Genomic DNA, 25,969 nt, shown 5'->3' with positions numbered 1-25,969 from the left:
TACTCACTACTTCTGCATCTTATGTTGGTTCTTGCTCTTTTCCTTACCTCTGCTTTTGTTTGGGTTTGTAGTATTTCCTTACATTTCAGTACCTCCTGCAATCATTACTTGTTTGTTTATGGTGCAAACAGATCATGGCAATTCCTTTATGTCCTATATTAAGCTCACTCTCAAGGCTTTACTGTTGATGCTACTCACTTCTGACACTGGGGATGTTTCCTTTCTATATTTGAATGCAGAAAGTCAGGCCAGGAGAGATGAAATACATCCTAATCCTTCCACTGCACTGACTGGCTCCTTTGGAAATTTTAATACTTGATACGTGATAAATGGCATTCTTAATAAAACACTGTTGAGTTGAGGGTGTGTGCTTGTGATGTGCCTACGTGGATCACTAAGAAATTTAAACTCATTGTGTGAGTCTGGATTTGAAATGAAGATTTCAGTCATAAAGGGCTATTTGGGCACACCAAAGATCAGAGTCTTCTCCATCTGTAAGGTACTCTGTCATACACATGAACAGTGTTCAGCAGCAGAATATTTTTGACTGAAAGCCACTCTCCAGTTTTCACCTCAGCCTACTGCTCACAAAGACAACAATACCTTCACCTTACTAAACCAGGTGCTCTAGAAGCAGAAACCAGAAAGTGTGGCCACAGCCTGCATCCAAATACCTACAAAACAAAGAAGTGCAGGACCCTACTCAGATGTGCTCAAGAGATGCCAGAGTGCAACATCTAAAAAAGTCTCCATCTTTCTTTGCAGTAGCTCAGAGAAGATGAGATTTCATTTTTTTTCTCAGCCCTAACAGAGTCGTACTTCTCTCTAAACACTGCTACCAAAACTTTGCATACAGTACAAACAGATCACTATCCATTTTTAAAGGCTGGGATTTCTTTCATGCTGTTACTTAGGCAATTTTAGGCAACTGTATGATGCTAATTCTCACTTCAGGGACCAAAGCAAGAGGCTTTTTAGGCATAGGACAAGCTGCTACCTCCACTTGCTCAGTAAAGAGTGAGGACTCATAGACATGCAATGAATCTCATTTCTGCTAGTTGGCAGTAACTCTTTCAAGTAGCTAAAGCAGAAAGAGGCTCAACAGTCTGCATCCAAAGACCTGTAGAACAAAGTGCAAGGCCCCCCTGGGATGTTCCCAAAGGAGGCCATAGAGCAACATGCTCCATGTTCTCACAGCACCTGTAGACACCACTATGGCAGAATCCTAACCACTTCTTGTGGGAGCTGCAACAAAGGGCAGGGAATGGTTTCAGTGCTTTGTCCGTGGTTGTCTTGAAAAGAGAAATCCTTTCCCAATCAGCGACTGCATTTCTGTGTAGCTCTGCAGACTCAGCTCTGACTCATGCCAGCACTTTTTTAACCTGCCTGGTGATGTAAATTTTTCACCCATGGGGATTAGGAATTCAAGGAGAACATGGCCACGTTCTCTCCTGAAGGAAGCCACTGTTGGAGCATGTGTCTGAGCAGATATCTCACGGAGTTTGTCTAATGCAAACAGGGAGGGATATTTGTAGGCAAAGAAAGCCCCTTAAGCAGAGGAGGGAAGGCAGCTCTCGTGTAGGAAACCCTCTGTGCTGCTGCAGGTATCGTACTCACCAGAGTTTCTTGGTACCGGAACGCTTTCGTTGGAGAGGCATCCCCAGTCATATCCCCAGAGACAGCGTCCTGTGGGGCAGGGCGTGTTCAGGGCAGTGTCCTCCTGTCTGCCCTCCCCAGCAAAATCATGGAGTGAAATGGGCACAAGGCTTCAGCTAAAATCCCTCAGAGCCCCCTGAGAGAGAAGGTTACTGGTGAGGGAAAGACACAGAGGGAGAGTGTAACCAGAGACTCCCTGCCCCCTCCTGTTCCGTCTGCTTCCCTGCTTTAATCTCTCTCTGCTGTCCTGGCAATGGGACAGCTCAGTAAATTAACAGGAGGTAACATTTCCTCCTCCTCTCTCAGGCAGTGTCATTCTTCACTCCATTTGGAAAGGGTGGGGAACCACAGAAAGAACCGGTACTGATAGCAGAGAGAGACTAAGGAGGAAAAGGATGGAAATGACAAATTACCAAAATTAGAGACAAGAGAACAATCCTGCAACTTGAAGAGCATTATTCCCACAACCTGTTTCAGGGACAATTTTGTGAAGTGCCAGCATCTGAGAGGGGAAGTTCTCTAGCAGGCCTTGGAAGACTATTCCTCATATGGATTACTGTTAGGCTGTCCTCACATTTAACATAATTTTTCTTCAAGCATACCCATTATTGCTTCTTACCTCACCACAAATAAACAGCCTTCCTTGCAGTCTTCATGCCTTCATGGACTTCTATCCATTGGCATAATTAACACTGAGTATCTGTTATATCCAGAATCACAGAATGGTTGATGTCGGAAGGGAGCTCTGGAAGTCATCTGGCCCAATTTCCCTGCTCAGCCCGGGCCTTCTAGAGCCAGTTGCTCAGGACCATATTCAGATGTCTTTGGAGTATCTCCAAGCATGGAGACTGGGCAACTTCCTCCAGTTCTCAGACACCCTCATGGTAAAAAAGTGTTTCCTGATGTTCAGATGGAGCCTCCTGCACTTCAGCTTGTGCCTTAACCAAATTTCTTATGCATAAAACCAATTGAAACTGCTCAATAGCATAGTCAGGGAGAGCTTGTGGGTTTTTGAGGATCCTGGAACATCTGTGGGGGAGCAAAGTAGAGAGGTTCTGCCCCCTGCCCTTCTGTGTGTCATGGGCCTTTGCCACAAGAAAAGCAAGGAGGACCTAATAGTGTGGAGAGGACAAAATCAGGGTGCTGCTATGGGTTACTGCCTTGAGAAACAGAGCACTGAGCAGCTGTGGCAACAGCTACATCCTCAGCTGAGTCACAGCTACTGCCTGCTGTACCCTGAGGCAGCAGCAAGCACAGAAGTTTGTGGGGAATGGAACGGATAATATAGGCCACAGTTCTTTTCACAGACAACTGTGCCTTTTTAAAAAAAAAAAAATCTGCTCTGTGTAAAGCATTGAGGGAAAAAGAAAAATTCTGTATCTAGGAAAGCAGATACCCAGAGCAACATCATCACTTCCTAAGCTGTTTCTCCCACTAAATAAGAGTGAGTTATATAAGAGCACGTGAAAGGTGAAAGTGTTGCCTTTATTAAGGTTATCCAGTCAAGGAGCTTTTCAATGCAGAAGATGAGAAGCCAGAAATAAAACCACCCAGAATTCAGAGACAAGGGGGAGCAGAGATCACACAAAAGACCGAATGTCTACCGTCCATGTTTGACAGGCCATTGAGAAAGTACATTCACAGCTTTGGAGAGGGCTAGCTTGGAGTTTGTAACTATGACAAAGGGGGAAATGAGGCACATAAGGATTTGAACTAGGTCTGTGGAACTATGCAAAACTTGTTAAGGAAGATGGTGGGGGAGGAATAATGAGGGGAATAGATGGAAAAGGGCAGCTTTCCTGAAAACCAAGGCTGGTCAGTGTGTGTCCTATCTTCGTATTAAATGCCTTCTTAACTATCTTTCCATGAAATCTCATTATCCCAGGTACATGAGTGCTGTAAATCTGAGGTGCCAGCAGCTGGTGAGACTGGCATGAGTGAACTTGGCCCAGCAGCTCAGTCAGACGGGGGTGCTGGGGGACAGCAGCTGAAGCAAGTGTGGTCTCAGCAACAGCAGCTGGAGCAGCCACAGCCCTCTGGACCAACTCAGTGAGTGCTTGGTGAGCTACAGTTCAGACCTGTGTGAGGGGCTTGGAGCTGGTCACACCACGGGTGTTGGCATTGTTGGCACCCTGAGTGTCTGCTCCAGCCTCTAGGATGATGGGACCAGCACATGTCCTGGCTGCAGCTGCTAAGGCATGGAGCCCAGGGTTTCGGGGCTGGGCAGGAGGAATAATCAAGACAGACTTGCAGGAGGCAGTGGCAGTCTATAAAATTCCTTAATTGTTTATTTCTGTGTAAATTCGTTTAGAAAATTTAAGCCTATATTCAGTGTGACTTTTTCCTCTCATCCTTTATGTCACTTTACAAGTGACTGAATACAAACAGCTATTAAGTTTGTGTTTTTCTTTACCACCTGGACCTAACAAATCCAAATATTTTATCAATAGTGTGAACTTCACCTTTGTCAAAGCATGGTTTCTATGGAAGGCATTACTGTTGCTCCTTTTTTTTTGCAGCTGCAAATAAACTTTTAGGAGTGCCAAAGGAAAATTCAAATTAAAAAAAAAAAATCAGCCTAAACCACAGCAGTTCCAGCTACTTTTAAAAGTCAGAGAAATTAGAAATCTGAATGCAACTCCAAGCTCTTTGAAAGATGTAGTAAATTACACAGATGTCATCTTAAGAATTTGTGCATGCAGGCAAAACAGTTTGTGCAAAAACACAGCCTGAAGACCAAGTTATACATAGCAGTTCCCATAAACAAGTAACAAATGCAGATGAATGGAAACAAAAGAATATCAAACTTCAACAGAAAAGAATCCTATGAGAAGTGGCAAAATCAGCAACAGCAGGCCAAATTGCACTGAGCAGGACAGAGTGCTCACTCCCAGTGAAACACTCACCAAGGCTGCTGATCCTGTGACAGCACTTGATTGCAACTTCTCTGGAGATTTCCCTTTCATTCCCTTCCTTTTAAAGAAACTGCTCTCTGTATGCATATGCTGATGACATAATCTATTACATAACAGTATCTTCTTGCATTTCCTTCTGCTAACTTAATAATTTACTCCTGTGATATAGTGAAGAATTCCTATACCCTGAGGGGTAAGAACAAATTCTACAACACAGGTACAGTGCATGTTAGGACTCTCAGCTTGGCAGCAATTTTATAGGATGTTTTACAGATGTTTATCCAAACCTTTTGATGTTTTGGAAGCATTTGCTCTCTTTCAATGCCATTCTGTACATCCTAATTTTTAAGGGGACCAGTGACCATTTTTACAAAATCAAATCCTTTGACTACCTATTAGTAATCACAAATAGGGAAACAAAATCAGTTTAGAATTAAAATTGTATTAATTTACTGAATTATTCTGTTAATAAATGTGATTCTTATCCAACTCAAGATTTTTAAAATACATTGTCTACACTGGGTTCACTGTTTTCACTCCCCATCTCAGATAAAACCCTTGACTTTATTCTTCTGGTTTCCAGACAAAATGTGAACGTGTTAACATTCCTCTGCTATCGCACCTATTAAAAGTAATTCCTTAAACAATGCTAGTAGCTCAAAACCTACCCATGAAAATGCAAACATCTTGTTTATTTCATCTTCTGGCCTTTCTGCACAGGTAGATGTTGGTAATTCCAGTGCTAATATCAGTACTGGATTTCCTGCATCAGAATTCTGTATTTTTAATAAACCAATGTACTCTTTCACTAAAAAGAGATCATGGAAGACAAGAAAAAAGTCTTCAAAGTGTCATGGATGAAACAGGGTAAATGGCAACCTCTAGTGGATCTGGAGGCTGGGGATTATTTTTAGAACTTACAAGAACAGAGTTTCCACGTTCATATTTCACACTAATTGACTTTCTCCCAGGTGTATTACTTTGATCTCAGCTTCCCTGCCCAGCAGTAAGATCATGGCTCGTTTGTGAAGGTGGAACAGAAAGTTCTGTGCTGTACAGCTGCTCCTGGTTACAAGTTTTGGGCTTTATGCAGCAAGTCTCCAAGGATTCCCTGCCATTCCTTCCCATGCAGCTCTCTGATCCCCTGGACATCCCTCCACATCCAGAATCTCTCTGACAGGCACTATCTTCACTTTCTTTTCAGCCTCTTCCTCCTTCCAAGACTTTTTTTTTTTCCAGGAACCCTTCATTTTTGACACCAACTTTTCCTTCAATAACACCAAGCCCCAAATTTTCCCAACGTCAGTATTTTATGTGCAGCAGCACAACATCAGCCTCCTGCGTGGGGGTTCTGCCTCGTATCTCTTTATTAATGTATCAGTCGTGGTTTGACCCAGGTGTTACCAAAATTTACAAGCAGCTCATAATGGTTGCAGCTGTAAGTAGCAGGCTTCTGCCTGAGAGTTTAAAAACTCCTCTGGCATGTGCTATCTAAAGAAATTACACAATTCTCTTTATGTATAACCTCCATTTCTGCAGAGGTCTAACTCTCCAAATGGAAGACACTGCACAGATTAATCAAACAAAAATTCTTTATTTCGACACCTCCAGGCAGTAAAATACAAGTATACAAAAAGATATACAAAAGTGGCAGTGATAATGCAACTTGATGCAATCCTACAGAAATTTCATCCATCAGAATGGACTGCTTCATCAATAAACCTATCTGTAATATATTGCACCATTTCATAGAGGGAGCACTCAGGAAGACAGTGTTGATACTCCAGGGAGGGACAGGAGCCCCTAATCTGGTATGTTAGACTTCAGAGTAAGGCACCAATTGGCAAGTATGATTCTTGTTCTGTTCATCACATTGTGTGTAGGATAAATGCAAGACACTGTTAATGCTGCACCTTTGTCAGCTGGAGGAAACACAGCCTTCATTTACTAGGAGGAATAATAAAAAGAACACATGCCTAGTTTTCCAGCCTCCCTCCAAATACCTTTGTGCTTCCCATTCATAATTCTATCCTGAAAAATATACTTTAAAAGCCATATTTACATTTTAAAAAAGCCAGGAACTATGCCAACCTAGTGCTACAAAATGGAAAGACTGAGAGTGAAGTGAGCTGCCTGTAGTCCACATGTAATCCAGTATCTCAGGATTTAGGCTCTACAACAAGAAGAGAACAATGCCCATCTCCCACATCACATCAAGAGGGAGTAACTGCAGTTGGACACAGCAAGACACAAACTACAGCATGAAGAGACTGTGGAAGAAATATCCAAAAGAAGTGATAGATTATGCTTTTAAATGATTATGGATTAAGAAAGAAAACTCACAGAACAGAATAATAATGTAAAACTTCTCTCTCATTTAAAAGGGAAAGAACCCTGCAGTGATAAACAATCCAAGCAACATGCTTAGACTGCTTGAATATATCAAGAGCTGCCTTGAATATTTTTGTTACTTAAAAAGACAAAAGATCCTCTTGTACAAGGCTGTAGAGTTTCAGGGCTTCAGTTGTACAGTGCAATTTATAGACTCCTGAGAAGCTGGTGGACTTAATGTCTATTGTGACAGTGCTACGGCATAAGTGCTATGGCAAACAAATTCCTCAAAAGGAATATTCCATGCAGTTGTTTACTCTTGGGACTAAGGGGAGTTAATCTAGAATCTCTAGATTCAAAACTATTTCTGGGGCATTTTATGCAGGTATATCTGTTTGGGTCTCTGTATGTTTTGCTGATAATCTGGAATATCTTGTAGTTCTTGTAGATAATTGGCTGATCAAAATGGAAAGTGTTGAGTACTGAGAACAATAACCTTCCATTTTAGAGAGGGGGGAGATTCTCCTTCATAAGGAGCCCTTTCCTAACAGGAGTCAACTGTCCTGTATGAAGAACCATGCAGAAAGTACTTAAAATTGTTGAAGTACAAGCATAAGTAGCATCTTTTGACTGATTTTCCTTTCAGAAAGGTTTAACTTAAAAATGGTACTAGTAGTCCATTTCCATTTTCACATTCACTTTGTTTACAAACATCCTTATGTCTCCTTCCAAAGGATGCTCCCACTTCTTCCCAGTTCCAATGCTGATCCTCTTTCCATCATTTCTATACATACAGAGCCATTGGGATATTACAATTTTAAACCCTGAACTGAGCCAGATTACAAGGAGACTTGCCAGTTTATTTTAGAAAAAGACAGAAAGTTAGACTGGCGCTCCTTACTTGCACATCTGATGTTACAGCTCCTAGGAGTGAAAACAGATATCCACAGTCAGAGTTCAGCTTTGGCAGTATCTCTCTTCAAACAGAGCTGGCAAGGCTATTTTCCTGGTAGATAGCCAGGAAACAGGTAAAGGTCCTGACAGAGCGTGCTGCAGTATTCCGACATTTCCTTGCAGCGGTGAAACTCGGTGCCTGGGGCATAACCTTCTCGTTGCTTGATTCGCCTGTTCACCTAGATGTGAGATTGAAAAAAAAAATAAAGTAACTGGAAGGATGAAAAAGACAGAAGGAGGAAAAATGTCATTTCTTTCTCTACTCACAGATTATTCTGTTTAATGCATTAAGTAGTCCCCTAATTTTAAGAAGGATAAAGAGCTGTGGTGCAGTTCCATAGCAGCTCAAGTTGCTGTGGTCACTCTGCTTTTTTAACTTTTTCTTCCTCAACTTTCTCAGTCTTTACCTTATACGAGTACTGGTGCTTTTGCAGCTGTGTTGTGTGCATGTTCAGGGAATGAATTCACCTGTAAAAAAGCTATTTCTATAGAAGAAAAGTAATTCTTGGCAAGGAATATTAACTCTACTTGCAAGTTCACCATGTGACCACACAAATGAAACAGAAGGAGTCAAAGAAACATCATCTTTACTTGGGTTGGACTGCTATGGAACTGTATATAAATAAGTAAGTAATAACAAGGGAAGAATTATAATTTTGCTACAAACAAGGCAAGAATAAGTGCTTTAATAGTACTAGATTAATCCCAGCATTTTGAAGCAATGGAAGGCCCTTCAAAAGCCAGGCAGGGGTGGGAGAGTAAATGCTCTTGTGCTTTACCTTGACCAGCATGTCAGCCACGTGAGTGTGTCGGGAGTCCTCTGCAAACACCGAAGCGAGCGCCTCGACGTACCAGGAGCCACGCTTGGTGTTCCGCATGGCCGCAGTGCCTGCCGAGGGAGAGCCCACCATGAAGACTTCTGGGGAACACAGACACATGAAGAAACCTCCTGATGCCCAAACAATTAGGGGCCAGTACCTTTCAGACAAGCATATCCACAGATCATATCCGAGCGTGTCGGCAGCCGCAGCTTCAGACTCTCTTCCTTGTTCGCATCGCTTTCCTCACAGCCTGGAGAATCCGACCGTCCTTTGCCATCTCTTTGATCCACTCCCCGGTCCAACTCATCTGAGGTGGCAACAAACAAGGAGAGGGAGAAGAGGAGAAGAAATTTTCCTGAATTATTGGATGTAGCTTTCCTGTACGCCCTCAGTTTTGAGGTCAACAAAACTAAGAAACACCACAGCTACTGTCAAGCAGAAAGTTCTTGCATTAACTTTAGGCTTTCTCAGCTGCTTGAAATTCATCTGGAAGTTCTTCTGCACAAACTAATGCAGATACCAACAGCTCCTGCACCTGCTTAACCTAACCTGACTTGATCTGCATGCTGATTCCTGCTCCACCTCTTCCTGTGCAGATCATGGGATAACCACAAAAGCAGGGAAGTTTCTGGTAGTTCACCATTAATGGAAGGATTTGATGCCTAGCCATTAAGTTTTAATTTTCCACTCATACCTACCTCAGAAATATCCAAAATATTGGTGTCTAGTGCATTTTGCAATGCTAACTATCTATTTACTGTAGAACTCAAACCAGAGCTGTAATTTTGGTTGCTAAGATCTACGCAGAGAACATGTAAAAACCTGGACCAAGTATCTCACCTAGTTCTAAAACTTGATTACAATACTGCTTGTTTCAATTAATAGCCTAAACTGTACAGCAGAAAAACGCAAAATGATCTGTCCCCAAACATGAGAGAGAACTCCAGTCCATGGAAATTAGTTTAAAACCTGGAGAGCATTTAATGCCCTTTGCAGGATTCATTAGTATGTATTATGCAAGTGTAGATACCCTCAGTTGATTTTCTACATGATGCAGTTTCCATTCTAATCTCAACTAATTGCTTAGTGGTGGTAACTTTGACAGTCCAGCTGTGTTGCTAGAAAATTAAAATTACATTTTACAGATTTTCCATACGATTTTGCCTTTTTGCTTTCTTTTGTTCTAAGATAAGAATCTATTATTCTTACTTCCTAACAGCAAAATCAGAGCCTAGTGTTACGAGGCTTAAGCATCCACTTCAAAGGCCTTCCTCCTAAGATGTTTCTTGATTTTTATTGTTAGCTCATGCCTAAATAATACATTTGGATTTCTAACCCTTTAACAGGCAGTGGTACAGGTGGCATCTCATAATTATGCTCAGAAAGCGGTCAGCTCATACATCAGCAACATTGTTCTTTACCTCTAAAAAGAAAACAGCAGTGGGAGGGGTGTGATTGTCTGAAACAGCCTAGAATTAAAGCCTCCATAGCTCAAAATTTCATAATGGTTTCCATTAAGTTCCTTTTTCATCTCTTTAGGGTAGCAATGCAATTTTTTTTCATTTTTAATCACATTTTTCTCATGTTTTTATCACACTTTTCCAAATCCTTCCAGTTCTGTCTTTTTAAAATTTCAGCGTACTGTTCACTGTGCTTTTTATTTCAGAAGACTCAGGTAATTTGACCATCAAACTCTATCATTCACACTGTCACCACCTCATTATGTATAAAATCAAAACTTTTTTTGATTAAAAGGTTCAGAATTACACTTCAGAATTACACATCTTCCTCACGCATGTCTTCAAACACCACTCCAATCAAATTAACTAAAATATGTAAAGCACTAACCCTTTGCATACTTAACCTCTAATTTATAGAACCATTGCCAGAGATTCATCTAGTCTGTTTAAACTGCATTGAAGCTCCCAGATAGCTGTTCTGACAATTAATTTAAATAACTGCTAACTACCCAGTTATTAGCATAATTTTCCACTCTTTTGAATCTACTACATTAAATACAGATATTAAGCGACTTCAAAGCTTCATTTTGGGCCACACTGAAACTATTCCCATTGTTTTCTGTTGCCACCAGTTTTCCATCTATGACTGTGAGTGGTCTACTTCTTCAGTAAACTCCTGCCAAAAACCCTTTGGGAATTAGTACTCTACCAACATTTCTTATGTGCATTTTAAAAATGTGTCATGAGTAGAAGATAGAGCAGGCCTGCAATATAAGGTTAGAGAAGAACAATAAATTATCGCATTTCTCATCTTGTTTTGACTAGTTCCAGCCAACTTACATGGCAAAGACAGCTTGGCTACTATTTCAAAGTTGGCAATACTATTTATAGAGTCCTTTGAATGCTGTCTAAAGGATACACATTTTTGTTGTCAGTTCAATTACTTTGTAACTGGCTTTCCCCTCCTATTAATCAAGGTTTAAAGGAGGTTAGACAAGGCAGGGGTTTGCCTTCTTTGCTGACTTGTTATTGAGTTTTTCCATCCAGTTTTTCAAGTATCTTAATCCTTTGTCTATTGCAATATCCTAGTTCTAAAGCATTGTGCATAGCAAGCTTTACCATTCTTCCTTAACTGCAACTTCTTTGGGAATACAAGAACCAAGCTTGATTTGTTAGTCTTAACAGATTCATTATGGTAACTTTCCAGTCAAATAAACACTATTACCTAATGAAGTCAGCTGCAAATTCTGACTTATTAAACCTATTTCCACCCTGAGTCTGCATATTCATAATTGTTCAACAGTATCTAAATGTTCATTCACATAAGGAAAGCAATCAGATTCAATTAATATTGCAAACATGCATGTTACAACATTCCCAAATGCTTAAAAGGATCAATTATTTCTGATCACCAAAATACTTCATGTAGACTTTGGGCTTTTCCCTGCATTGGGATTAAAGAGAAGTATAGACTAGAGGATAAACTGGAAAGCTTGCTAAAAATGAGAAAGAAGGGAGACAACTGTCAGGAACAAGAGAAAAGCAGGGGGAAAAGTATACACACTAGGAAAACTCCTCTAACACAAAGGAAAAAAGGAAACTATAAGACAGAGCTTCACTTTCGAATATCTGCAATTTCAGAGTCCAAACACTTGAGAGAAAAAATTTGGTCATTAGCAGATCTGAAAGGTAGTTAGCAACAGATATGTTTGTTTAGTTACAAAAGGAAGGAAAAGGAACATCAGAATTTTAAAAAAAGGTACACAAATCACAGAAGAACAAGTTGTTAAGAATCATGAAAAGAGTTCTGTACAACAGCATGTAAGAATTCAACAGCAGTATGTGGAAAAGGGTGGAAGGAAAGGTCATTTGAGTCTGAAAACCAGCTAAGGTAAAGGAAAAAGACAAAACCCCCAAAATAATTGGAACCAACTGACAGCTCAAGAGACAACCACAAGAGACACAACACATTGAGAATCAAGAGAAAGACAGGAGCTCAGCAAGACTCCAGTGCTGGTGTACTGCTCCATGCTGTGCTGCTATTTGTGCATGATGTGCCCCGCTCCCCCTACTGCAGGCACAGCACGAGGAAGCCTCAAGGTATGAGTGGGATAGGACAGAGCTTTATGTCCCCAAGGTGCTCTGGGGTCTGCAAGTCAATGCACACACCTCATGCAGAGCTAAAGACACTTACAGAGCAACAGATGCAGTGGCAGCAGCAGGGCAGAGGGAGGTGAATATGGGTCCCACTTACACCTGGGAGAAGCAAAGAGGAAAGTTGACAGCAAGTTGAATGTGAGGGTGTGCATGTGTGCAAAATGAGCCTTAATGGCATGCCAAGTACATGGCTTTTAGTGTTTGAGCACTCACCTCCCCGGCAGGCCTGAATAAAGAACATTTTGGGCTTATTCTGGAGATTGGGGCAGTTTGCATTATCAAAGAGCCGGAAAGCCTCCTGCAACTGAGAGAAGAGAGGAAATTTCTTCACTGTAGCCTTCTGTAAGCCAAACCCAATCTCACCTTGCTTCCCTGTATTCTGCTTATTACCTCACCAGTCTTGTTATCTTCTCCTTTATCTGCAAACTCAGTGGGTGACAAACACATCCCTTCTCCACCCTCTCCCCAGGTTCATACTTGCTTGGGTTCATGCCCTCTACCTAGTATTCATACAGAGATAATTTCTCCTACTTGTCATTTTTCATTTTCCAGACCTCTCACAGACAGCCACCCTTGCCCTTTTCTTCCCTCCAGCCCTTATTTTTTTCTGCTTTAAAAGTGAATCCTCAGTCTTGCGTATTTTTTTTTTAACATTTTTACTTTCCTAGAGATAATCTACAAGAAGAGATCAGGACTCAGCAATATACCTCCAGTAGTTTGCCATCACTGCCATAAACCCCACCCTCCACACCATGGGAAAGCAGAGCTATAATGCAGGAATCCACATCTCGATGATCTTGTAGCTTGGAGAATCTCTCCAAAGCACTCTGCATCTCCTAGAACGGGGGAAAAACAAAAAAGTTCAATGCTTTCCAGAATTCCATTGGGAAAGTAAATCAGTTTTCTGGGAAGAACACAAATGGCTCTCCTCTTACAAAAAATCAAATTTACATGAACAACACATATTTTATTAAAAGAAAAAAAAAGGCAAAACATTCTTATTCTTTTATGCAATATTCAGTCCTAAGTACAACACTGTGAAGCAGGACTCACTTAGGCCAACAGAGCAAACCAAGTGATATTCTGCAGGGGTTTTACACTGACACTGGAATCTGGTTTGGATATTGGAGCAACTTAACAGATACATCCTCTGGAACTTCAGGCATTCAGACACTAGTGGCCCATTCAAAATTTAAACCGGAAAACTTCAGGAATTCTGACAAGGCAGGCACAAATATCTTATATCAATATTGCCAAAGCTCTGTTCTTGAATAAAATACTCTTTAACAGGTCCTGTACCACTTGAATTCATAGGGATTTAAAAGGACTAAGTTTAAATGGGGCTGGAGAAGACAGTAACTGCATTCATAGGGAAGAGTGGTTTCATGAAGTTAGTCATGGAACACAAACCATTTTCCTAAGTGAAGCACATACACATTTTTAGTGAAGACTGAAAGAGTGGAACTGAACTGCATGGACATTGTAAGACTGATAAATAGAATGCCAATTGACTTCATCAGTGAAAGGACACAAAAACATCACAGTAGCAAAGACTACATCAAATATTTGCAAAGTTTAACTTTTAGGAGAGTGGGACACAAGAAAAGTCTATCTAGAGTAACTGGAGACTATTTATTTGTGCTTTTGCCACGTATGGTCTCAAAATTCTTGCCCCTTGCACTAGGGTCAGACTAGAGTAGTATCTCTGGTAGTCCTTTGTGATGCTACTATCCACTGGAAGAGCCCAGCCTTCCCAGCTTTCTCATGCTGATCAGTACGAGAGCAGACATCATCATATTTAGCTTTATTTTCTATTCTTAAGCGATAATTCGTATCTTCAAAGCTTAGCTAAGTACCAAAAGGAACCTCTAGAGACAATTATGAAACAAACTCTCATCCACACCAGCTGTGAAGTACTGGGCTCACCCCTTACCTGTGCAGTCTGGTCACAAAGAACAGTGACTCTGTACCCGAGGTGCCTGAAAAGCACCTCCAGGGAAGCGCAGTCCACGGCTCCCCCTGCGCGATATTCCAGGTCCCTCTCGCTGCTGAAACGGACGTTGCTGAGGATCAGTGCTAAGCCTCGGGGCTCTGATGTCAGCTTGTATGCCTGAAAGGAAGATTAAAAATGGGTAATTTTAGACTGCACAAGGAAATAATAGTGTGTTAGAATAGAACAGCAATCATTCCACACCAACTTGATATGCCTGTGCTTGCCAGCCTCCACAACTGACAATGCTACAATACTATTATTAATAAGTTAGACTGGCTTGTCTTATTCCTAATTTTAAAAGAAACACATCTTACCTATTTCAAACAGTGAATTAGATACCGCTAACTTTTTCCCCTTTCCTCACCCCAGCAGGGCCCCATATATTTGTGTCACCCCTATCAAGGGAAAACACAATGTAAAATTTAGGAAATGTTACTTAATTGCTGTTGGGAGCAGACAGATATGTAGAATAGCAATGAGTGTAATTGTAACAGCAAGGGACTGTCAGTCATTGATCTTTAAAATCAAGCAAATGGCAAAAGAGGTTAACAGTAAAGAACTAATTTAAGAAGGGTATCTTCAGATGAAGCTCCCTCTCTGTCCCTACTCCAACAACAACAAATCAATAGTAATTCACTTACTAACACTCCTGTAAATTGGAAGTAAAGTTTGATACCAAAGGAGAGTATCAAAAAAGGTGCATGCAGGCACGGATTTAAAAGGACCCTAGTCAAGCTCACACTGGCACTGCTTATTAATCAAGTCACCCCCATAGATAGTTCCAAAAAAATCTCACAACAAGCCCTAAAAACACCAAATCCAACCCAAACAAAAACCAACACACAAACAAAAACTCTGTTTTGTTATTCACAGAGCCTCTGACATTGTATAACCCTAATGAAGTGTTTATCCCACAACACAAAGTAATTTTTCCTTAAGCCCACCCCACGACAATCTATGCCTTACACACAGAATCAACAAGAAGTCATTAGATTACATATGTAACTTCAAACACTGCAGCAGAAGATTAGAAATTCAGATTGTTCTACCCACAGGCAGAATTCTAGCATAGAATCCTGATCTGGTTCTTAAGCCTAAGAACTCTATTGGGTACAGTTGGCAATTCAAACAGCCAACTTACTAGTTGCAACTTACAGTCATTTACAGGGTCTGTCATCTTACAGAAGATGAGGACACAGACAAACTTGAGGCAATTATACTGACAGCTCACAGAGAGCAATAGCAGAGAAGTCATTTCACTAAGCTCTTCACGATCAAAAAACAGAGGCAGAGATTTGTTCTGAGTTACAGAACTTCTCAGGATTCCCTGACACTTGTAAATGAGAACCACATCAAATGGAGCACGACTGGTAACACCTTTCAGTTACACAAATAACACAACCCTGATCTGCATCCCAGTGAAGCATTTCAACTCCATTTTAAGTGGCACGTGTTCAGCTGATAGATCCAAACATCTCACATCTCTCACATCTTAAGACTTTTCTGCCAACAACTTACCAAGTGCTGATGATTGTGATAAAATTCAGGAGTGCAATACTTCACTGGAGGAATTGAGGGACCATCTCCGTTATCCAAGGAATGTTCTATTGGTTCTGTGCAAAACCAAATATACCAACAACAACAACAACAAAAACAACAAAACAAAACAAAAAAAAACAAAACAAAAAAAAAATCAGACACTCTTCAGAAAGCCTCTGCATTAAGGCAGTAGCTTGCAAATTCTGAACTATATTCATTTATGCATATTTCATACCTCCAAAAATTTCATTTGATCAGGGACTACTGACATAAAATGAAACACAGAAGAGAAAAAGAGTACTGTAACAGTACACTTATTTATTTAACTGACAGCTTTTATTTTTGCTTCTATGTGGGTTAGCCTTATCTAAGGCCTAGTCTACAGAGTATGAAAACAGAATTCTCATCTAATATAAGATCCTTGCGCTTTCTGCTGTCTTGCACAGTATGTTCTTACTTTCAGAGTTTGGCTGACGAAATGTTGCTAGAAAATTTCAAACAGAATAGTTCTTTCCTTTCATAAAAGGCCTCCCATGCTGAACACATGCATAAGTGATCAAACGAAACAATTTTAACTTTCATAAAGCGCAAAGCCCTTTCTTTATCTGCCTCTGAACACTTTCCTCTGGATAACAGGTGAAGGGAATGATAATCAACTATTTGCTATTTGCAGACAAACACTCACTCCTCTGTATTGAAGAAACTGAGCTAATGACATTCATGATCTCTTCTGAAATCCTCTTTCAGCCTTTTGAGGCATGGCTCTCCTGGTTGGAGGAACATATGCTCTAAAAAAATCAAAACAACCCAACCTAAAACCCTTGCACATAAATAAAAAAGTTTCCAAATATTAGACACTTGCTCTTTTACACCAGAGAGAGCTACTAGTAACCAGCATAAAAGTAAACCTGTGGTTAGGGAAAATGTAGTCCAGGCATTACCAGAGGCAATATAAAAACTAGCAAGGAGATTCATTCCAACAATTGACCCCTGGTCTGAGTTGTAAATGCATGTTAATGAAAAGCTGATCTGCTGCACTTGACAGAAGCCACAGCAAACCAAGCTGGAACCACACGTAAGGGCTTAAAATAATTTTTTAAGAAAGAAGTCTTGGTTAAGGAATACTGCCTAAAGTCACTATCTTATCAGAGTGCCAGCTCAATGAAATTCTATTACAAATCTTAAAGAAAATCTTTGCAAAATCTAGAATTTTACTGACATGTACTGTTTTAAGGAATGAAGTGTCCCATAAGAATAAACTAAGCTAACAAACATGTATTGGTTGCCTCTTCCCATATGCTACAATGCACCCTTTTTGATCATAATATATATAGTCAGTTTACTGTCAAGTTTGTATTCCTGGGATGAACAAAGTGGTAGCAAAGCTTATTTCAAGAACTGAGTTAAGACAGTATTAAAGAAATTGGCAGGAGCCAACCAGGTAGCAAACCATGTGCAACTCACCAAGCCAACGGGGTCTCTTTGAATTACAGGACTCACTGGCAGGGTATGGAAGATCTGACTCAGGACAGTGGTCAAGCTACAAGACATCAATAAATCCATGAAAAAGAGTAGCATAAAATAGCTATTTTTCTTCTCTGTAGTAAAAAGCTGAAGGTAGCATGGAAGAAAAGATACATGCATTTATATACACATAAAAATGACTGAAATATAATATTATGGTTCACTTCCAAAAGAAATATCATGACAAGTCAGCAGCAGCACTTTCTCTCAGTACGAGACTCTGCCCCTTCTTTGACCAATCTCCATTTCTACCCAAATCCTCAGTTTAGAATCTTTACACTGGGGTCATCTTAGCTTCCTTGGTTTTAACAAAAACTTGACTTATCTGGCGATTCCTATATTTTTGTTTGCTGTCAAGACTTCATTGTTTGTATAGTAAAGCAAAATTGAAAACAAAAAATTAAAAGGGTGATCTGATAAATTTGAAGTTTTAATAAGGGAACATTTGCTCAGAAGTATTTGGTCTCCCTTCCTTTGTATAAAATACGTTCACTGAGAGTTTCCATCCTTGCCGATGCACGAAACACATGGAATGTTTGCAAAGTTCTTCTTTTAGTACAACACTAACTACATATAGTGAAAAGGTGAAAAAAAAATAACAAAAGAAAGAAATAAAAGTATTTGTTTCCTTAAGAGTCTACTCAATCACTGAATATTAAACAAAGAAAGTTCAGAGAAAAAAATACTTTCCTTTCAATTTTTGGATTATTGATTATACATTCATTAAGAACTTGTTGGATGTAAGAACACCCCAGGAACCTTGTACAGTTCAACAAAAAGAAGTGCAAAGCCCTGTGCCCAGGGCAGATCACTCCCAGGCACCGATGTACCCTGGGGGCCACCCAGCTGGGAAGCAGATTGGCAGGAAAGGACTTGGTGCTGCCAAGCCAAACAGGAGCCAGCAACGTGCCCCTGGCACAAAGGCAACTGCACTAGGGAGAGTGGTGCCAGCAGAAGAGAGGAAAGGGGAGATCCCTCATCCCTCAAGGGGAACTTACCAACGTGTGTGTGAATACCTGAAAGGAGGGTGCAAAGAGGACAGAGCCAGGCTCTTGTCAGTGGTGCCCAGTGACAGACCCAGAGGCCACAGGCACAAACTGAAACACAAGAGGCTCCCTCTTAAACATCAGGAAACACTTTTTTATTCTGAGGTGCCTGAGCACTGGAGGAGGTTGCCCAGAGAGGCTGCAGTCTCCATCCTTGCAAAATATTCAGAAACTGCCTGGATGTGACCCTGGAAGCCTACTGAAGGTAATACTTGTGCAGGGAAGTTGGAAGAGATGACTTCCAGAGGCCTTTTCCAACCTCTACCACCTTCTGATTCTTTATGAAAATTCTCTTCTTCCTAAGTTTCCTCCTTTCTGCTTTTACTAAGGCTACTACAAGTTTCAGCTTGCAACAAAACCATTCTATCCTTTGTAAACAATTGAGTTTTTCCCATTTGATAACGTTCCTTTTGTGCCCAAACCCCATCTGAAATGCAAGCCATCCATCTTATTTTTTTAACACTGTTGTACCCTTGCAATCTCACGGCTCAGGCTGGACATTGTCTTCAGGATCACCTCCTCCAGGTGCTGCTGTTGGGTTTCTCGCAGCGCTTCACAGAAGGCTGAGAAGGCTTTAGGGCCTCTCTTGGGCAGCAAATTGAGGAATTCCACATTTCGGTCGAAGCTCCCAGACTTGGCCTGAATCCAGAGGGAAAAAACCAAAATCCATATTTAAGTAACACCCGACATAATTAACTTTTAATGAATCCTCAGAGCAACTTTTTTTTTTTTTTTTTCAGAAAAACATTCCACCGCTATGCTTAGCTCTGCTAGATCCATTATTACACTCTTCCCAGCTGACTTCATTCATGCTCCTCTGTTCCAATTTCCTTGAGTGGAAGTACATGACAACACAACAAGCCAACAATTCAGACATGACCACACACAGTAATGCACTGTACTCTCTCTAAAGTTTTACTTCCAGTTACCGTTGGAATAGAATCTACTTCTCCTCACTGCACACACAAAATCAAAAACATACTTCTAATACTATCCAATAGTTTATGGTCCCATGCAGATAGTTAAATCCTCCAGAAAAGCCTCAATTTTATTAAGTAAAATACTTATAATATGCAGTCAATTCCAGAATGGTATTTCCTATGTACAGACGAATACTTAGACCATTGAAGCAATATATTCTAGTATATGTGGAAAAGCAACCATCAAAAAATGAAACCATTCCAAGAAGCTCTAATTGTTAGAATATTAACAGGTATTTGCCAATGAAACACATAATTTACACAATTTTACCCTTCCTTGTGAAATCTAAACCACACCAAGAATCACATACCAAAATACTGGGTATCAGAAATAAATTTTTTTGGAATTAATCCTATTTTTAAAATTATCACTTAGATCCAAGATCTCTCCTTTTGATGGACAACTGGGAATAGCTGATGAGTTACACAGAACTAAGGCCTAACAACACAGCAATCACAGGAAAATCAGAAAAAAAGAAGCCTTGAGGTACATGTGTAAATCTTCTGCTACAGAAGATACCACATCATCTGGTTTCATTTATAATTATCAAGCTTGGTGTCAAAAATAGTTTGGTTTTTTTTTTTCCCCAACACATTGTTTGCGAGGATATTGCAAAGTCTTGTTGATCCAATATTTATGAACCTATTTAGAATTTTAGACCTATATTCACTTATGACTGACTAAGCATTTATTTTTATCAACAGTATTCCTTGACTTCAGTGTTCTGTGCTTTCCCTTATTTATCAAATCTTTTTCTATAAATTGGTCTTGATTTGCTACAGGAAACAAGTCGCTTTCTTTCATAAACGGCCTCTTTCCCATAACAGTGTAAGTACTTTTTCCTATTCCCACAGGATCCTGAATTTTCAGAGTATTATTGACTAGAAGTACTGACAATAATGTCTTGTGTCTTCCCAGAAGTATGAAGGTACTTTTTTCCTGGCAACACTGCTCCATTAGTTCATCAAAAATAATCAGCTCCTTATATTTGTATCTTGCTGTAAGCTCACTGAATTTTATTGTAACTAATAAAGTAAATTGAGACTTAATTTCTAAAGTATCTAATGAATTTTTCTTCCTTTCTAGTAGACCTGCAGCTGTTTTGAGACAAGCTAAAGGTCATTCATCTTTTCCACAGTCTGTAAATCTAAGCCATAAATGACAGTTAAGAACACAGGCAGACCTCAAGAACTAGGGTGTTACTTTTACTAAAAAGTTAAGAAATTTCCATAATGTTCATATTCTGCACTTTGTATGCACAGCAGTCAGCTTTTGGCAGACTTCTTCCTTAATGGTTCCTTAAACACTCAAACCTTCATCTTCAATATCACATTTAGGCTATGCTAAATAATGTTCAGCAAACATTCAGAAGCTAGTAAGACACTTCTTTCATTTTATTTCCCAATACGGCCTTAATTTATTTCTTTCCTTCACAGGTGGGTTTGATAACCTGCATAACAGAAACTAGTTGTAAATAAATTCTGAATTCCTGTCAAAATTCCGTATTAGTCTTATTATACACCTGTAGAAAAAGCATATATAATTGACAAACATTCTAATCAAATTTATCTCGCTTGTCAAAACCAGTGATCCCCTCATTACTGTCTAGTGATCAACAGAACATTTAAATTTCTGTCTGTACAATCTCAGTCTTTAATTACAGTACACAGTACTCCAGTTGTTTGAAAAGCAAGAATGCTCTTGCTATCATATCTGCAATTTTAAGTCCATCCCAGAGCTCTGGAAGAACATCTGATGCTCCAACAAGAAGGCATTTATGCAAGCAGATGCTGGGGTTTGCCTTAAAAAGAGCTGTTCCACTTTGTTTCCACCATAACTTTCCCCCTGTGTTTGAAACCCCTCTCTTCTGGGTTTTCACCCAGATAATTATATTGTATTTTCACTACAAAGTAAACACAATCTTTTTCTTTACTCTTAATTGAATGTGTATACAGTAGAAAAAAACTCACATGGTTTAGTATCTTTCTAAGTGATCCAATTTAAATTCAGTACTGTCAGATCCTACAATCTCCCCACATTTCAGACATCAAAGGAAGCAGCTTCTATTTACTGATTCTTCTCCAATGTTGTACACCTATAAACTCTCTACTTACTCCTCATATTCCTTGTGAGCTCTTCATCCAGTTCAACCACCTTTGTTTTCAATGGCTCTTTCTGCAACACACTCCCCCTCCCAACTTTTTCTTACTTGTGGTAAAGTTTCAGTACTGGTTCAACACCTCACACTTGGAAAAAACGTCATGCTTCATCTCCCTGAGCTCCTTGATTTATTTCACTTTCCTGAAATAACAGAAATTTATTAAAGTGCTCTATTTCCAGAACTGTTTTCTTCTTTCGCTTAGCTTAAATAAAGCAAACAGGACCAGTGTAACTGTTGTGTTTTTAAGAAAAGATGATTTAGAACATCACTATTTATCCAGATCTGTATTTCCTGACTTATTGGGGGTGCAGGAGGCTATATATAGAACCAGTCAGTTATAATATCCAGGAGAATCCATTCTCTTTCATCAGACAATGGCATTTGGCTCCTCCTGTTTCCATTAAGGTACCTGATGATCAGCGTCACAATACATTTTCAATAACAGGCTACTTAAAAGCACTTCTAAGACCTGTGTTCACATTTGCCAGAGACAGGAAGAATATTAAAAATTCACAGACCTACCACAGGAAAATGAAAGATAAGACAAAGTGTTTTCCACTCGAGTGATTTTTTTAAATGCACTTTTCTCCATAGCACTGTTATCTCTCAGACTATCCAGTAAACGTTCCCTTCATTTCTATCCTTCTAGTACAATGCATATTTGGCAGTTCCAGCTTTCCTTCTACCTCTACCACATTTCTATTTTTGTTGCAATTTCCAGATCAATACCCTGCACCAGCAGTTCAATTCACTCCGTTCTCTTGCTCAGGCTGCTACTGCTATTTATACACATTTAAGCTCTTAGTTAGATGTGTTTATTGTATTAGGCATAATTTTGCCACCAAGCTATTACTCTTTACCTGACTTAGCCATCATAACACCTTTCTCCTTACTGATAATCCATTACTAAGTATTGTTGCATTCCCTTTTATTCAATTACATCTGGAGGGGAAGATTCCTTTAGGTTTCTTCCCTTCTGTCTCAGTTTAATACTTTTTACCTACAACAGCACCTTGCTAAAAAGAGTACTTTTTCTGTAATTACCTTCACTTGGAGAGGATTTTTTCCCTTCCTTTCTCCCTGCTCCCCCTTAGGTGACAAACTGCAGGCTATCAAAAGCTCCCCCCTACTCACCATTCATACTCCAGCAATGCTGCTGCTTAACCCCTGTGGGCTGCTAAGCATCAGAGGCTCAGTTACTGCCTCCCCAAGTGGAATGGTGGGGAGAATCCAAAGAATAAAAGCGAGAAAAGCTGAGAAAAGATGTTTAATAAGTAAAGCAAAAGCCACACACACAAAGCAAAACAATTCATCCACGACTTCCTGTTGGCAGGCAGGTGTTCAGCCATTCCAAGGATAGCAGAGCTCCATTACTCACAAAGGTGAGTTAGAATCACAGAATATTCTGAGTGGGAAGCGATCCACAAGGATCACTGAGTCCAACTCTTAAGTGAATGGCCCATACAGGGATTAAACCCAAGATCTTGTCATCATTAGCAGCATGCTCTGTCGCTCAGAGTTTCCTCTTCCTTCCTCCCCTACCCTGACATGCTGACCATGCCATCAAATGGAGTGGGACATCCCTTGGGTCAGCTGGGGGCAGCTGTTTTGGATGTGTTCCCTCCCAGTTTCTTGTGCACCTCCAGCATTGCTGATGGGGTGGGGTGAGAAGAAAAGGCCTTGGCTCTGGGTCAGCACTGCTCAGCAGTTCACTAAAATACCTCTACATTAACAACACTGTTTTCAGCACAAACCCAAAACACAGCCCTGTACTAGCTACTCTGAAGAAATTAACTATAACAGCCCAAACCCGGCAAAGTCCTTGATTCATTCTCAAGCTTGCACTCTTTCACGGTATCTTTGTTCTCTTCCACTAGGGATTGGAGCTATTTCAGGTGAGACTGCCTGGAGCTCCCACAATTCAGCACTGATATCCCTGACAGGCCCCATAAGGCACCAAATATTATCTTTGACACTGCGTCAGAGTATGCGAAGTGATTCACATTATCTTTGACAATGACCCAAAATTAACCAGGAAGTTATTTCTTCACTGCTATCAAAACCTTATCAGTCTCAGGTTTACACTTTCTACACTCATGCCCAGAAAATAGGTCATAATCCTATTTTTCAGCATCTGTTCTTATTATGGGACTATGAACTTCGCAAGGGAACTAAAAACTCCCTCAGTTCCTTTCTTGAGCCCTGACATCCACTTGATGAGCAGCTTCAACCCCTTCCTTTCCAGTGAAGAGCTTTCTCTGAAGAGCTGCGTGCCCATCTCACACAGTGCTCTGTGCATCACCATCCCTCTGGGAGAAATCCCGAGCTATTTCCAATGACTTCTCTCCACAGTACCCCCTGCACAGGGAAAGCAACACAGGCCTACCAACAGCCTTTGTTATTTGACAGTGAGCCTTGAATCTTGCAAGGCGCTTTGCACAATTTACAAAAACATACGGGAAGCACAAATTCTTTATACGGAGGGTGCCACAACAAACTATATATCATAGTATATAACATATATTTTATAACAGGTCTATAACATATTCATTTACCTATTTTCACAGTATTGTTTTGGAAGTATATATTATTCCTGCTTCTACACGTGGAAGAAAAAAGACAAGCAGAAAATTACAATAAAGGACTGGAAGCTACCACCCGATCCACAAAGCGCAGCCTGCTGGAACTGCACACCAAAACACCGGGAATCTCAGAGGAAACGCACTTTTTCTTTGCACAAAAGCACCTCACAGTTCTCCTGCACGCTGCCACCAAGCCCCTGCAGGCCTCTGACTGCGATCACACCGAAATGTGCAGGTAACAGGTGCGGCTCCTCCACGCTGCCTCTGCAAGCAGCGACACCGAGCTCAGCCAGAAATAAACAGGCGACAACCCGCGTACCTGTATCATTTCCACCATCTCCGTGGTGATGATGTCCTTCTCCACCATGTGCTCCACCAGCACGTTCAACACCAGCTGCTTGGCCAGCGTCACCCGGTTCTTCTTGAGCGCTTCCTGGTGGCACCGCTGCATGCCGCACGTCGCCAGCATCCTGGCAGCAGCGGGGACGCCGGGAGCCAGCCGTGCCCGGGAGCCAGCCGTGCCCCCTCCCGCCTCTGGGCTGCGGAGGAAGCGGCGGGACCCCGCGGCCGCCGCCTGACGACGGGCGGGCGGAAAGGAGCCCGGGCGGGCGGAAAGGAGCCCGGCCCGCCTTTTCCCGGCGGCCCCCGCGATTCAAACGGCGGGAAGCGCTTCCCGCCGTCACGTGACCGCCGCCGCAGCGGGAGCGCTTTCCCGCCTCTTCCCGCCCGGGCCGGGGCGCGGCCCCTCAGGGCGTGCGGAGCCCGGGCTGCGGCCGGGCCTGCGGGGAGCAGCGGCGGGGGCGCGGCTTTCCTGGGAAGCGTTCCGCCTCTGGGCCTTCTTTATTTATTTATTGTTTGCGCCTGGTTTAGTTTCTTTCCCTCTGCTGAGATGAGTTTGTGCGGAAATCGGCTGCAATCAGAAATGATAACGTGCTGTAATTAAGAGGGAAGGAGAAATGGAGCACACAGGATGTGTAGAGAAATAGGAAGGGAAGTAAAAAGGGAAATACAAAGGAAAAATCAAGTGAGCATCCTAGCAGAAGCAAATTCCCAGCTCTCATTACAGAATCACTGCATCAGTTGGAAAAGACCTCTGAGATCACCAAGTCCAGCCTTTGACCGAACACCACCATGGCAACTAGACCATGGCACTGAGTGCCAGGTCCAGTCTTTCCTTAAACATCTCCAGGGACGGTGACTGCACCACCTCCCTGGACAGCCCATTCCAATGCTTGACAACTCTTCTGAGAAGAAATTCCTCCTATGTCCAGCCTGAACCTCCCCTGGCTTGAGGCCGATTCTTCCGGCCCTGCCGGTGGTTGCCTGGGAGGAGAGACCAAATCCACCTGGCTACAATCTCCTTTCACAGAGTTGTAAAGAGTGATAAGATCTCCCCCGAGCCTTCTCCAGGCTTAACAACCCCAACTCGCACAGCTGCTCCTCATACAACTTACAAAAAAAGTCACATAAAGCTTCAGATGGCTGCTGCACATTATTCTTTAGCACACAGATTTCCCGTGTCCTGGTGTGTAGGAATTCTATCTGCTAAAACTTAACACAAGTCCAAAGACTTGATGACCTTTACAAATGTTGATACAAAATTGTACTGATCATAACTGGCGACATTTTTGGTCTTTGTTTTGGTAGTTTTTAGTCTGTGCTGGTCACCTGAATTTCTTCCTGACTCCTGGCAATTTGGTGCACTCAGGCAGGTCCTGAGTTGCCCAGTTTAAGACTCAATGTTTCTGTGCCTGTGTCACATACCTGTGACACCTTTTGGTGAGGTTTTTTGGTTTTTTTCTTTTCTGATAGCATATACAGGAGAGAAATGCAAGTAGTGATTGATATT

At 41.2% G+C, this 25,969-nt stretch overlaps 1 protein-coding gene across 1 annotated transcript; it reads right to left on the bottom strand.

Annotated features, from left to right (window-relative positions):
- Positions 1-6,145: 6,145 nt before the first annotated feature.
- Positions 6,146-24,768, bottom strand: CASP2 (caspase 2). The gene is made up of 10 exons (XM_063394160.1): positions 24,440-24,768; positions 18,868-19,035; positions 17,291-17,366; positions 15,806-15,900; positions 14,228-14,404; positions 13,002-13,130; positions 12,508-12,598; positions 8,835-8,984; positions 8,636-8,745; positions 6,146-8,035 (listed from the first exon to the last, which is right to left on the bottom strand). Exons 1-10 carry the CDS (start codon positions 24,587-24,589, stop codon positions 7,901-7,903), a joined length of 1,281 nt encoding a protein of 426 aa, XP_063250230.1. The 5' UTR covers positions 24,590-24,768; the 3' UTR covers positions 6,146-7,900.
- Positions 24,769-25,969: the final 1,201 nt, after the last annotated feature.

This window comes from Prinia subflava, chromosome 3, assembly GCF_021018805.1.
Source record: "Prinia subflava isolate CZ2003 ecotype Zambia chromosome 3, Cam_Psub_1.2, whole genome shotgun sequence".
NCBI lineage: Eukaryota > Metazoa > Chordata > Aves > Passeriformes > Cisticolidae > Prinia > Prinia subflava.
Note: the sequence above shows the minus strand (reverse complement) of the source record. Positions and strands in the feature narration are given on the sequence as shown.

Excerpts from the sequence above, each read along its gene's own strand:
- CASP2 (XM_063394160.1), bottom strand. The coding sequence starts at position 24,589 with ATGCTGGCGACGTGCGGCATGCAGCGGTGCCACCAGGAAGCGCTCAAG. Across the intron at positions 15,901-17,290 it reads AAAGAGACCCCGTTGGCTTG|AACCAATAGAACATTCCTTG; the intron begins GTGAGTTGCACA and ends GGTTTTGCACAG. Across the intron at positions 8,985-12,507 it reads TATTCAGGCCTGCCGGGGAG|ATGAGTTGGACCGGGGAGTG; the intron begins GTGAGTGCTCAA and ends TTGCCACCTCAG.